This window comes from Festucalex cinctus, chromosome 4, assembly GCF_051991245.1.
Source record: "Festucalex cinctus isolate MCC-2025b chromosome 4, RoL_Fcin_1.0, whole genome shotgun sequence".
Taxonomy (NCBI): domain Eukaryota; kingdom Metazoa; phylum Chordata; class Actinopteri; order Syngnathiformes; family Syngnathidae; genus Festucalex; species Festucalex cinctus.
The window spans coordinates 5,638,653-5,653,034 of NC_135414.1; the positions used below are offsets into that span (position 1 = coordinate 5,638,653).

Below are 14,382 nucleotides of genomic sequence, written 5' to 3' on the forward strand. Positions count from 1 at the left end.
CTACAGAACTTTTCATGATGTTTGGAAATAATAGGCGCACAATAATAGGGTACTTCCGGATGGCAGAAAATGAGTGGCCACCACTGATAATCTTGTTTAGGGTGGTTCCTTCCATCCATCCATCCATCCATCCATTTTCTTGACCGCTTATTCCTCACAAGGGTCGCGGTGGTTGCTGGCGCCTATCTCAGCTGGCTCTGGGCAGTAGGCGGGGGACACCCTGGACTGGTTGCCAGCCAATCGCAGGGCACACAGAGACGAACAACCATCCACACTCACAAGCACACCTAGGGACAATTTGGAGCGCCCAATTAACCTGCCATGCATGTCTTTGGAATGTGGGAGGAGACCGGAGTACCCGGAGAAGACCCACGCGGTCACGGGGAGAACATGCAAACTCCACCCAGGAAGGCCGGAGCCTGGACTCGAACCGGAGTCCTCAGAACTGGGAGGCGGACGTGCTAACCACTCGACCACCGTGCCGCCGGTGGTTTCTTCAATTTACTTAAAAATAAAACATTCAAAAACAATCCAGTGGAAGCTGTGTTTGGACAAAACTTATTTTCAGCTGACACTTAACACATTCAAAGTATGGCAGGAGAAAAGGCGGCTGAAATAAATCATATACCCTGTTTTCTGGATCACTTTGCCTTGCTTAAATGACATAGGAGAGTTCTAGTGGTGCCATCTGAACTACTGCCACCCGGAAGCGTGTGTGACATTATGATGAACACGTCTATTGGTGTCTAATAGGATTTTAATAATTGTAATTAACCATGTCAGGCAATGTCAATCCCTCTCAGTGAGTTAATGAGGACCCTTACAGAATGTCAGGTTTGCCTGATGCTGAGTAACTTGCAAAAGAAGAGATGAACATTGGTTCAATAACCTTCTTTGACCCAGGTCAGCAGTTTAAAAGAGGTATTAAATTGCATCTTTAATGCATTCCCTGTTTTTTTCCTTCCAGGAATCAGTGTGGCTATTACAATACTACTCTGACTCGTCATGAGGCCGGTGCCACTGTTGTTTAGACACTTTTTAGTATTTGGCATGCGTCTTGCAGCTAGAAATCCAGCTTGGAATGAGCTACAAGGTTCAGCAGACAGCTCACCACAGATTCCAGGTTGGTCTCAAGGGAGTACTGGGATGCTGTTTTTCTGTGTATACGAGTGTGTGTAACAAGGATTACCAAGTGCTGGCAGACACAATAAAAGCACAGCAGGGTTCAAAATACCAAGCAAAATATTTAAAAGTGCACTTGAAAACATTGGAAGTCTTCCACTTGCTGCATGTGAGCAGGAAAGAGAATAAAAACTGTGGGTGGGAGTTGAATGCCACAGTCTATAAAAAAAAGGTCAAGATTTATTAAGTTTTAGTTTCGAAATAAATACTCTCTCTTGTTGTGGTTTCTGTAGTTTAGCAAAAGTGGTTGTAAAGTTTTATACCAATATGGAACCAAAGAAAATCCCCATAGAAAAACATTGCTTATTAGTTTGCTAAAATGAACAGTGTCACATTATACCGATTTATACTAAAGATCATGTTGTGTGTTTGTTGGAAATTAAAAATTACAACACTGACAGGTTAGTGCAGCACAATGGAAAAGTGGTTAACACGTGTGTGTACAGTATGGCGGTAATTCATAGGAATGTCATACAAATATTTTTTAATTGGAAACAATATGTCATGATTGTCTGATCTATTTTCATCTGACTCACACAACAAAATAAAGGTTTCAGGAAGTTTGAATGTTCCATCCAATGAAATGAAGCGCGTGTGCTTTGTGGATACTCACACTTCCAAAAACAGGCATGTTAAAGTGGAAGTCACCCTTAAACAATTCTTGACAATATGTTTTATGCGACCCCACTAGTCTAAACATGACATTCTGATTAATTTTTCATTTGTGGAATATGAGTTATGAAGAAAAAACAGCCGTTTTATCCATCTCAGAGGGCAGCCATTTTGCCACTTGCTGTCGACTGAAGATGACATCACAGTTGCTCAGGTAACGACGAATCACAATTCACCTATTTTCTGAAGCTTCGCTGTGATTGGTTGTTACCCGAGACCTGAGCAAAATTGATCATCTTCAGTCGACAGCAAGTGGCAAAATGGTTGCCCCTGCTGGAATTTGCTGCTTAAAGCCGAGTTCACACGGCAGGAGAATTGCCCCGATTTTAGCCCCGAATTTCCCCTCCCGACAATCGTAATGACGCGCCGAGACGCAAGCGATAATCTTCACAGATAATCCTGCCGTGTGTCTTGTCACCACACACGGCGCCTCCCGATATCGGCGCTCGGAAGGACCCCCGACTTGAAATCGGGCATATCCAACCTGTTGGATTTTTTGGCCCGATTTCGCTCCGCGCAGCAGAGTGACAGTGACGTGCAGCCAATCAGAAAGCGAGCCAGCGAGGAAGACGGTGGGGAATCCAAAATCAAAACAGTCATGACGCAGCAGAAAGTCCGTGCTCGCGCTATTACACTCTTTTTATTTTTTTAAATTCTTTCTTTCTTTCTTTCTTTTTAATACACGCACGCACATTCTCCAAAAATAAACGTGGTCTCCGCCCACCCGCACCACCAGCACCGAGCCGAGGGAAAGCGATGGCTCGCCAGTGCCCATTTACACTCTTTTTAAACAACACCTTTTCTTTTTATGCCGCTTTTTCAGCTGAAAACCAGGATCGACTCATGTTGACGACTCGGAAGCCACGTTTAATCTCGAGAGGTTTTGCGAGACTTCCCTTCACATTCTTGAATGAACTCGGCTCGTGTGGAGTGTGTTGATTGTGCAGTGTGGCCGCACACAACACACGGTACGTTCAAAACTGGAACTCCCGTGATTTTTTCTCTTCACGTGTGGTATCTGTCAAAGATTGGAAATCGGCCGACAATTTTAAAATCTTGCCGTGTGAACCAGGCTTAACTCTTATTCCACTATTGCAGTATTAACCAGAATACCATATTTAGACAAGTGGGGCTGCATCGAACATATTTCCGTAAAAAAAATAAAATAAAAATAAAAATAGGTTGACTTCATCTTTAAGATAATTGGAAACTAAATTGCTCAAAGTATGAATGACAAAAAACAAACCCCTAAGGTTACCTAAGGTAAAAAAAAAAAAAAAAAAAAGTAATTGAAATTACTTAATTGTATATATATATTTTTTGCCTAATTTTGCCTTGAATGTGTGCATATATAGATAGTAGTTAAATTTGTTGTGGACAGTCTTATGAGGAGTGATTCAGATGCACATTTCGGTGCTTATCCACAATTTTAACTTATTTATATATGCTCCAAACATTTTGCAATGTAAGCATCACATACCTTCTGAATGGGCGGTAACCTCCTGCTCTCCCTGTGAACTGCCTCTAAAGCCTCCATCTGCATGGCGACGATGCCTGTGGGTCACAAGATGAGGTAAGGTTACCTGGTGTCCACACACGCACAGAGCCCGTACAAAGAAACACATGTGCTTGCACACCTCCACACAACCAGGGTGTGTATTTAAAGGTTTTAAGGCCATTTAACATGTCACGAGCTAATCAGCCTAGAGGCCAGTGTTGCTGAGAATAAACACCAGCGGGAGTTACTCAGGGAATTAGGACAGCAGATGCGTGAATGAAGACTGTCCGTGACGTACCAGGGATCATGCTGTGGAGGTTCTTGATGTGTTCCTGGGTTACTCCGCTCTCAGTGCACACCTTGTCGATGAAGCGAGCCACAAATCTGACCACCGAGTTGGCCACGTCGCTGTTCTCCGAATCCTCAAAGCCGCTTTCTGTGTCGAAGCTCTCAGCGACACTGCCGGCGATGCTATAAATGATAAATGGTATGATGAAAAGCAAGAACATGTAAAGGGTCAAGCATTTGTGTCCATGTGGAGATGTGACAGCTGCGTGTTGACAGAAGTGATGAGCGAGCTGGCAAAGTGTTGATGCTAGGGTCAATTTATTAGCCATAGAGAATGTTTCACATGAAGGAAACAGCCTTTTGGTATCCTCACTAGTGTGTGGCAGGATCCAAATGTCTTCTATAAAAAACAAACATCTGGGGCTACAATGAAAATAAAAAACAATGAAAGAAAATGACTACACAAACAATTTTGCAGCTGTTCTCATAAAAATAACATAATTCCATGCAAAGAAAAAAGAATAAATTGCTACATTTTGAGCCAATTCTGAGAATAAAATAGATAGGTGTCAAAAATACGTATAAGCCACAAACAAAATGAGAACACTATGTTCATTAGATTTTGTCAACAAACTAGCCACTTTGAAGCAAAGATTGATTTGACAGTGCGCAGCACGAGAAATCAATCACTGCTTTTTGTTTGGTTTGAGTTGAGTACAAAGTGGGCCCATTAATGACACCCAAAGGGTTGAAAGCCTCACTATTTTGTGTCGCATCAGCATTTTGAATGCTTCTCAGGCTGGATGTGGAACAAATAGGAACCATATTCCATTCCATTGAGCAAAATGGGAAGGAACATGTGATTGACATCCACCACATCCACCCACATAACTTATCATCGCTTTATCAATTAATGATATTCCGACCGAACGGCCATCAATCGTGATTGGGTGACTTCAATGGAAAAGTCAGTGATCAGAATGTCCATCAATGGAGGGTAGAGAGAGCGGCTGAGCAGCAGAGGGACTTGAGAACAATACGCACAACAAAAAGCAGTATCCACAACAGTAAAATGGAAATACAGAAATCTGTTCAATATGCCTTTTTAAGCTCACCGCTAAAAACAAAATAATACATTGACACTGCCTGCTGACCTGTTGGTGACGATGCTGTTGCTGCCACTCTCCCAGTCGGCTACGGGCGTGTTGCGAAGCAGTTTGTTCTTGCTGGTGTCCAAAGGAACTAGCAGGTACACCATGAGGCTGGCATAATGGATGGCCTGGCTGAAAATGGTACTCTCCTCATTCTTCACCAGTTCCTGCTGCTTCTCTTTGCTCAGGCTTGGCCACGAGCGCAGTTGCTCGGCAGCCAAGTCCATAGCTGTCTGCTCCTCGTCTTTTGCAGGCGCTGTGCCCACATCCTAGAAGAAGATGGAAGAGAGAACAGTAGGAGAGGAAATGTTTGAGCAGACTACTATAAATTCACAAAAAGCTCAGATTATAACATGTTTTTTAAAAAGATGTCTTGCAGACAACATAGAGCTGGTCAGCAGATAACAATTATAAAAGTACTTATATTAAGTCCTATTCTATCATTTAAGAGTTCTCCAAGATTGGAATTTAACAATTTGTAGGTCAATCTGCACTTATCTCAACATCACTCTCTAATTTGTACGAAAACATCACCAGCCAGCTGTCCACATAAGGTTTGTGCTCAAGCCAACCCCAAACCAAATAAAAAGCCTTTAAGACTTCACGAGTATACATTTACTACTTTTCCTGGAAACCAATTAATGTACGGTAGTTGAAAAACAGTGTTAAATGAAATGATGAGAACACAAAAAATTTATGAGAAAAGTATTATAAATGATCTCTAACATGGATTAAAAGAGAGCAAGTATATAAGACTCCAGATAAATCCAAGCTCTAGCGACAGCATCACTTTACCTTCAGCCTGGCAATGATGCCCCACTTCTCCTCCGGGGTGTTGAGATACAAGGCTCGGATTTGGCTCTGGACCTCGCTGTAAAAAGTGGCCTCCCAAAATTGCTGATTGGTCCAGATGGGGTGGTCCTGGATGCAGGTATAGGCAAACTGGTTCACCCCAACAACCAGTTTCTGAAAGAGAAAAATACATTGAAACAGAAATGCTAATGAGTTGAGTGTGACTATTGTATTCTGCCAGTCAATTCTCATCCTCATATCTAATTTATTTCCAATGTGATGTCATTGACAGCTGCTCGTTTTTCTACTTCACTCAAACAAGCCATGGCTTAAAGCTACTATATGGAGGATTTCCCAAATAAATATCTTAACAATAGCCCTTTTATTTGGCCATTTATGACTAAAACATATTCTAATTAGTAGATCAACATCTTAGCTGTTCACAATGCCCCTGGCCAATATTTTTCAGGAAGCGTCCGGTCCGAGTCCTTCAAATTTCCCGCCTTTCTGCCCGTCTGCGGATGTGACATCAAGCGCGTTCTCGTTAGTCGTTTCCTGTAGTCGCAAAGTCGGACTAAGTACAGAGTTTCGCTGCAATGGAGTCTTCTCAAAAGAGAATTTGCATCTAGTGTGCCCAGACACCGGCAGTTACTTCGCGGAAGGGTTAAAAAAAAAAAAACAATAAAAAAATAAAAACATGTCAAGTGCCACGAAAAAAAATCTAAACTTGATAGTGACCGATGCCGGGCAAGAACGAGAATGAACTGAACATCGGTTTGGCATTTCAGCGGCGAACAGAGTTGAGATCAGACTTGGATTTGAAAAGTGATGCACAACTGGCTTGCTTTCTAATCCGAAGTAAGAAGCGAGTATCTTGACATTTAGAAAAAAAATGTGTTGTTTTCAATTAGCAGTAACCTCAAGATCGACCACTTCTCAGTCGTAACTAGGGGTGAAAGGAGGCAGACAGCAACATAGTGCGAAAGGGGCAGCAAGATTGAATGAAATAGAAAAGAATGACTTATGAAAAACAGACGTTCCATTCCGAGGAGTTTCAATCAGGCTAAACATTGCGTTATTTTCCTCCGTGACGATAGCCTATTGTAGCTACATCCTACTAGCGGAATGTGAACTCTACTACTGAATGGCCATAACATTCACGATCGTATCACACTAAGCAGTGAATGGGTCTATATGTTTTTCTCAATCGTGAATTTCCATAAATGACGGCCCACCTTTCGCCAAACGCACAATGACACTAGCCTGGGGCGACAAACTAATAATGACTTGAATCAGGTTCACGTCCGTCGAGCAGGGTGACTACAATATGTAACTGCATATTGACGTCGGAATGAGGTCCAATTAATTGACGTCATTTGCACATCGTTTTGGAGTACAGTACAGAACTGGTCTTCGACCGACCAATGCAATATGATCTGCACGTGTGGACGTCAATTGTTTAGTGGGGAGAGTCTCATTCCGTGAATTGATGATTGACAGAAGTGGACAGCTCTGTATAACTTTATAAAATTTATTACCTCTGAAAATACATATGAAAACATAGTTAATTGTATATGAAGAGTCCAGCCTCTCGTACGAGTGCGCGCAGCATGTATGAGCGTGCAGTTTGTTTTTGGCCACAGGTGGCAGTAGTGATTTGAAATTTTAAATCTTCCAAATAGCTGCTTTAAAGGTATGACAATCCATTTTCCAAATTGTTATCTGGAAGGCTGTAAGGTCACTTAATGCAATGACTGGCAATTTATTTATTCTTGTTGCTATGGGTATTAAAACACCCACCAAAAAAACAAAAAACAAAACAGTAGAGTACAGTTTTCTTTCTGTTTCGTGTGTGTGTGTGTTTTACAAGCACTTGTTGCCTGTAAAGGCAATCCAGTAAGGGAACGTGCAATGCTCTCTTTCTGGCATCTAATCTGGTTCAAACAACAGTGCAGTGTGAAGATCTTATTGTAAGACCCAGTGCTTTCTTTCTTGCTCTTTTTTTTTTTTTTTTTTTAATTGAAAGGCATTAGTCCTCCCCCCACCCCCCAGTATTACACACTAGGTGTTGTGTTTTTTTTTTTTTTTTTTTAATGTCACTTTGTTGTTTATCCTCAAGTATGAGAACTGTCGGCGGTTGCTATTATTAAAACCAGCAAAAACAAAACAGCTTTAATTCCTCTATGATGGGCCGAAAGCCAAGAAAGACATGGACCTACCATGCTATTCCTCACGTGGCCTATCCTGGATCCAAGTTCATTGGATTCATTGATAACAATAAAATTCTAATTAAGATAGGAAGAAAACTATGGCCAAAATATTGCACATAACGAATAAATCAAGTCTCTTAAGAGAAAAACTAAACAAGAGAGACATGTTATTGCAACAGACGCTTCTCTTCTGTTTCATTACACAACAAAGGAAATTTATTTGGGGATGATATACACAGAGGTGAGGACTTTCATGAATTTTATCGCCTCTGATTTACAGTAGGTATAAATATATAGCATTCTTTTGCACAACAAAATGTCTTGATGGGGGGGTACGGTGTACATTACCCAAAGTGGAAACTTATCTCAAGCCACTTTCACACTGCGTTTTCCGGCAAATTGTTATATTGTTGTTAAAGCAGGGAGTATTCTCCTGAGCCTCTCTCTCAGAACTTGCAGAAAGCTGCACACTACGATTACACTACGATCTATGCCTTGTTCTCTATTATGCAACATTGATGGCAACAAAAATGTCCTGTCATCAGCGTAACAAATACAATAAGTCATTACAAAGTTAATAAAAAAAAAAAAGACAGCTCAACTTCTGCGGTCAAAAATAATTCGAGGAAAGACTCAAAGCTGCCAGCGCATGCGGAAGAACACATCCGAGAGTAAACTCTGCACAGACAAGATGAATTTCAGCGATAAGGATAAAAAAAAGTGTAATACAAACAAGCAGGTCTATCAGAACCTCTCTCACACCTCTCTGTGCTACATGCTATGTGTCTAAAAGCAGATGTGTGAGTGCGTGTGTGTGCGGGGGTGGGCGTGTTTGTGACGCATCTGTGCTGTCTATACTCAGCCTGCGTGTGTTTTTCTGACTCTTCAGATATGTGCAGGTCATTTTGACCTAGGTCATCACTTTAATACAACTAGACACTCACAAGACAGATGGCAAAGCGGGATATGTGGAAGGGGAGAATAATAGAGAGGGAGGAGAAAAGGAATTAAGGAAATCAAATTAAAGGGAAAAGGGGGAGTATACTACTATCAGACATAACTGGCTGAGGGACTCGATTCATGGAGGGTGGAATGTAAGTTTCAGAGAAGGATGAAAACAAGTCAAAAAACACAAAGGAATGTCAAAGGGAGAACGTGTGAGTAGGTAAAAGGTAAAAGGGCCTATCAGGATCTGGGCTCTTGTTTTTAACTTTTGGGGCACAATCCTGAGGTTCATGGCAGAACAAGCAGTAGGTAGGTAGCCTTCAAGCACAGACTGGACATCACATGTCAAGTATGTCTTGCAGATACTGAGTAATAGTTCATGTTGTCACTGAAAATGCTGGGTCGAACCCAATACGTCACCAGTCTGGAGGCAAAATTCAGAACATTCCTGAATTGCAGGGGGGGGGGGGGGGGGGGAAAGTACGGTAATTATTCTTCCATAACTGCCTTGCACATAATCAATCTCCTCTAGCGTAGAAAAAAAAAGTATTTACTCATAGTAAGATGATGCTGAAAGTCAGAATCATAAACAAACCCACCAATAGAACATAGCTGTGTAATAACGCAATGTACAAGTAATGTAAATGTTCCAAAAGGAGGTAAACATAGATTAAGTAAACCAGAAGTTGAACATTTTGGAGTCACACAAGGGTCAACCAGTGCGTCATTACCCTCATGAGGACAGGAGAGTGTTCCTGCAGTGTAGGTCATCAAATGACTTTTATCCAGCAGGATAAAATACATTGTATCCAGTACAACAAAGACATCTACTGTGGCACATTCAAATGGATTGAATATTATGCAAAAGAAAGACATACTCAAATGTCAGTGACGCTTACACGTGTCCTGATAAAGACTATTTTTTAGATAATAAAGGCCAGGGGAACTGTGAAACTAAACAAAACTCCATCATTGCATCTAACAAAGGGCCACTGTGGTCATGGAAACCACGCATGCAAAACACTAGGGGTGTGAATTGCCTAGTACCTGACGATTCGATCCGTATCACGATTAGGTCATAGGTCACGATTCGATTCGATACCGATTAATCCCGATATGAATTTACAAGTCGATTGTTAAGATTTCTTTTACTCAATTTAGAAAATACCATTCAGTAAACTTGTACATGTACACTGTAAGATTTGTGTGAAAATGTATTATTTATTGATCTCAAACTTCAGTGTTATAACTGTGAGCCACTGTATTTAACAAACAGGTTGTAACCTTTTTCATGTTAGAACAGCATTGAAATAAAATATTAAGGCTTAATGTTCCATTAATATAACATTCTTCCATGCTTAAGGTGTGAAAGTTAGATGTTTTGTTGAATATTTTTTCATCAAAAATGGATGTTAAAAAATCGATTCGGCTGCCTATTGAATCAATTCGAGAATTGCGTGCTGTAGCATCGTGATATATTGCCGAATCGATTTTTTTTTAACACCCCTACAAAATACAGTGGCATATTTTGGACATCAGTTTGTCTTTCCTTCTATCGCTACTACTAACAAACATCTGCAACATGCAGTATATCAGAAGAGTCAGGGGACATGGAAAAGCAGAGGTATTTAAGGACTGAACGGGTGCATCTGTGCGTTAAAAACATCAGCTGAGAACCGTCAACATATGGAAAATACAAATACTATCGCTAGTAGTGACGACTGTGGTAGCAGGCGGCTGCAGTGTGTGGAAAGCTCCCATGTTCCTTGACCTGGAGAATCTACGTAGGAGCTTGTGGATAGTATTGCTGGCAACATTAAAATAGGGTGAACTTTGACTCCTGAAACCCAAATACAGTGAAGGGAAAAGACAATTTTTACGTCAACATTTACATATGATTTCACACAACCAGAGTGGTTTCAACAAATGCATTTAATGGCCCATGAGTTGGCAGTCAGCGCCCACAGAAATATAAGTTAAATCATTTTGCGACTACGTTAGTGTATACTCTGACTGTGAGCTTGATACATATAAAACATTCCCTTTTAAGTTAAGGAGATGTGGATGTAAAATGTAATTTCACACGAGTGAAAATGACTTGTTCTTAGACTTGCAGTAAGATTTTGAAAACATGATAAAAAGTGACTCATTAAAAACAGGACAGATATAGTAACAAAAGTACATCCTTTTTCCAAATTGAAGGTCCATCATCAAAAATTTTCATTTCCTTGTAAGTTCACCCCTGGATCAAACACACATTGACATATAGAAATACATGTATATCCAAGGCAGCGCTACCTCTCAGTCACTATAGAAAGTTCATGATACAATGTACAGTGAGAAAACAGCTGTCCATGTACGTCTTGTTTTCACAGGTTGCCAAGAGAAAGCATTGCCTGTCTAAAATAAACATGGCAGGCTGGCTCAGTAAAAAAAAAAAAAAAATAAGAAAAAAAGAAAAAAGAAAAAAAAAAAGAAAAAAACACCCCAAAGGTTGTCAATCTTTGGAAGTATGTGCATAGAGCCGCATTTGGTGAAAGACAAACATGTCGGGATTACTTTACAGCCACAAGATCTAGGCAACTTGCTGTCATTTTGTCAACCTCGTCTTGTGTTTACACACATATTTAAGAGTCATTTAAGAAGAAAACGATCCCATTGGGAAAAAAACAAAAAACAAAAAAAAAACAGAATGGCTGGGGAAAAAACAAGTATGCTATAATGGTCTAGTCAAAGTCCAAACCTTAAACTGGCTAACTCAAACACTGAGGAATTGAATACCTGTCAAGTTCAAGAAATAAAGCACTGTTGCAAAGAGAGGGACAACTTATTTCGTTGGAGAGCCCTGAGAGGAGTTGTGACTACCAGGATGCCCCATTACTTATACTTGTTTATGTCATGGTTCTACTGTGACTTTTGCACCAGTGCAGCAGTAATTCCAGAATCTATATTTGGCAAATTCTTGCCTGACCTCATTTTACATTTTACCCAGTAGGTGAGGAGAAAACTAGTTGCAAAAACACAAACATTGCTGTATGCAGCTGTTAAGAGTCTGTTTTATTGGGTTCCAGACGTTGGTAAGAAATCATTAGCATTATTGCACTGCAGCTAGCAGAAATCCTTATGAACCCCAAACACACACACCCCCACCCCCACACACACACCCACACACACACACACACCCCCAACGAGCAATGAAACCCTGACAAAAATGAGTCACTTTTTATATCATTATTATTATTATTTAAGTGTAATGAACGTAATGAGTCATGTAGCACTCAAGTGCAACTCAGGTTCCAGTCCAGATTAATAAGGTAAAAAGCTAAAATTGTTTAAAAAAAAAAAAAAAAAAAAAAAAAAAAAAAAAAAAAAGCAAACATTTGTGATACGAACACTGGTTGGAAGCAGCGTACTTCACAATCAGAAGCAGTTCTGCAGATAGTGAACAATTCTTCAAAAAAGAAGCCACAAGCTTAACTGCTTCAAGCCATTTACTGCAAATTAAACATAAAAATAAATGTTGCCTTGAAAACAAATAACATAAATTTGTAAAAAAAAAAAAAAAAAAAAAAAAAAAAAAAAACGAAATCCAAATAAATCTAAAACCTACCTTTGTTATTTACAACTCTTAGAATATTTATTATTAACACATTTTAATACAGGCAAACCTGTTTTACACTTAACCTGACATGCGGCTGTCGTGATTTTGGGGCGGCTGTACCCCAGGTCATTATCTCCTTGGGGAAAAAAGTTGTAGTGCACACATATTTTATTGTCAAGCTTATGAAATGACTGAAAAAAATTTATTTATCTTGGAAATAAATTATTAATGTTTCAATGTAGTCCCTGCAATGTGCTTGCGTACACCTGTATGGGAAACACTGGCCTAAGCAACTCATATGAACACATGCATAACCACTACAAAACAAAATGATTATTATTGGAGCTTATTGAGCAGTTTTGACTGTCTACTTCGTGTAGATTCCTGTCTGTATTCTAAAGTACAGGCTCCTGGAGGCTACACATCGAATTAATCATGATGCAAGTACAGTTCTGTGTAGTGCTTTTTATCTTACTAAAACAGGGGCGCCCAAGTTCGGTCCTCGAGAGCCGCTATCCAGCCTGTTTTCCATATTTCTATCCACTAACACACCTGATTCATGATCAGGATCGTTATCAGGCATCTGCAAAGCTTGCTGATGAGCTGATCATTAGATTCAGCTGCGCTGAAGATGGGAGACATGGAAAACAGGCTGGATAGCGGCTCTCGAGGACAGACCTTGGCCACCCCTGTACTAAAAGCACATTACACAACTTTTTGTTGATGTTATTTGGGTGGTTGGAACCAATCAATGGTATTTCCATTCATTGCAAAGGGGAAATATGATTTGGGATACAAATGTTTTAAGTTACGAGAGTGGTCATGGAACAAATCAGACTTGTAAGTCAAGGCACCACTATATAGTGAGAATGGAATATTGTTGGGTCTCTTAAAGGCTCAAAAACTACTGCATGTAAGAGGCTGGAAGTGGTTTTAGCAACAGGCAGCATGGCACCCTAGTAGTTTGTATGCATTATCTGTGAAATAAGAAAAACAGAAGCCACATCTGTGTCTAATGAACCTACTTACTCTGTAAAAGGCTGTTGACAGTGGCAGGAGCGCAGCAGCCACGATGTACTCCTCTGAGCTGGAACAGTCCTGTGGGTCAAACAACAGGGGACAAGTGAGAGCGGGGCAAGACGCAGCAGGTCACAGGTTACGCATTTCTGTTCCAGCTCCCAACACACAGAGGATCAGCTGGGGGAGGAAAACAAAACAAAACAAACAAAAAACAAACAAACAAAAAAACAAAACAAAACATCTGCATGTTTTGGTAATGGAGAAATGAGACATTGCGTTATCGTTGGTATGTGTTCCTCAGCTATATCTTAACTACACTCTGTCTAAGTGGACATTAAGCATGCATGACACATGGGAATGATCGACGTGATAAACACTAAAGGGTAAACTATTCAAACACCCGTTACATAAAGACATTGGGTGTCCTGTTAGATGTCAGTGCCAAGCAGAAAAAATAAATAAATAAAAAGAAATCGGCCAAAACCACTCACTTCATTTTCCATAGTAGACACAGACATATGCTTTCAATAGCCTTATATAATCATTGTCCTGACACACTTGTTTAAGCACACCAGTCTTGAATTTATTTTATCACAAACAATCACAACATGTTTCATAAAATCTTTATTTTTTTCAGAGCCATTTGGCCATGCCGAGACACAGAATCAATCCATTTTCTTTCCTACTTTTAAATCAAAGAATGGTTGAAAATATTTCCTCTGTGACAAATAAAAATATTATCCCCACACCAGAGCTATTTTTATTTTGTAATCTGTGTGCATCCGCTTGTCCACCTGTCTTGGAAACTTGGTGGGGTTTACGATCTTCTTCATTGGCCCAGTACATATTTTAAAAGAAAAATAATAATAATAGAGGAGGTATGGAAAATAATTTGAACAAACTGTCAACACACAGGATAATAATTAGTTCTTCAATCCTGACCAAATTTGTGAATTTATAGAAGGTCTAACTTTTGGCTGCTTATCCATATTACACATTCAGTACTATTCAATAAATATTATG

At 40.1% G+C, this 14,382-nt stretch overlaps 1 protein-coding gene across 3 annotated transcripts in view; it reads right to left on the reverse strand.

Annotated features, from left to right (window-relative positions):
- The window catches only part of sbf2 (SET binding factor 2), a 120,439-nt gene that overhangs the window by 24,581 nt on the left and 81,476 nt on the right, over positions 1–14,382 (reverse strand). For all 3 annotated transcript variants that reach the window (XM_077518421.1, XM_077518419.1, XM_077518418.1), the window contains exons 17-21: positions 13,369–13,437; positions 5,587–5,757; positions 4,795–5,060; positions 3,651–3,823; positions 3,335–3,408 (exon numbers count right to left, since the gene is read on the reverse strand). In XM_077518421.1, coding sequence (XP_077374547.1) covers positions 3,335–3,408; positions 3,651–3,823; positions 4,795–5,060; positions 5,587–5,757; positions 13,369–13,437 — 753 coding nt within the window. The remainder of the gene's footprint in view (positions 1–3,334; positions 3,409–3,650; positions 3,824–4,794; positions 5,061–5,586; positions 5,758–13,368; positions 13,438–14,382) is intronic.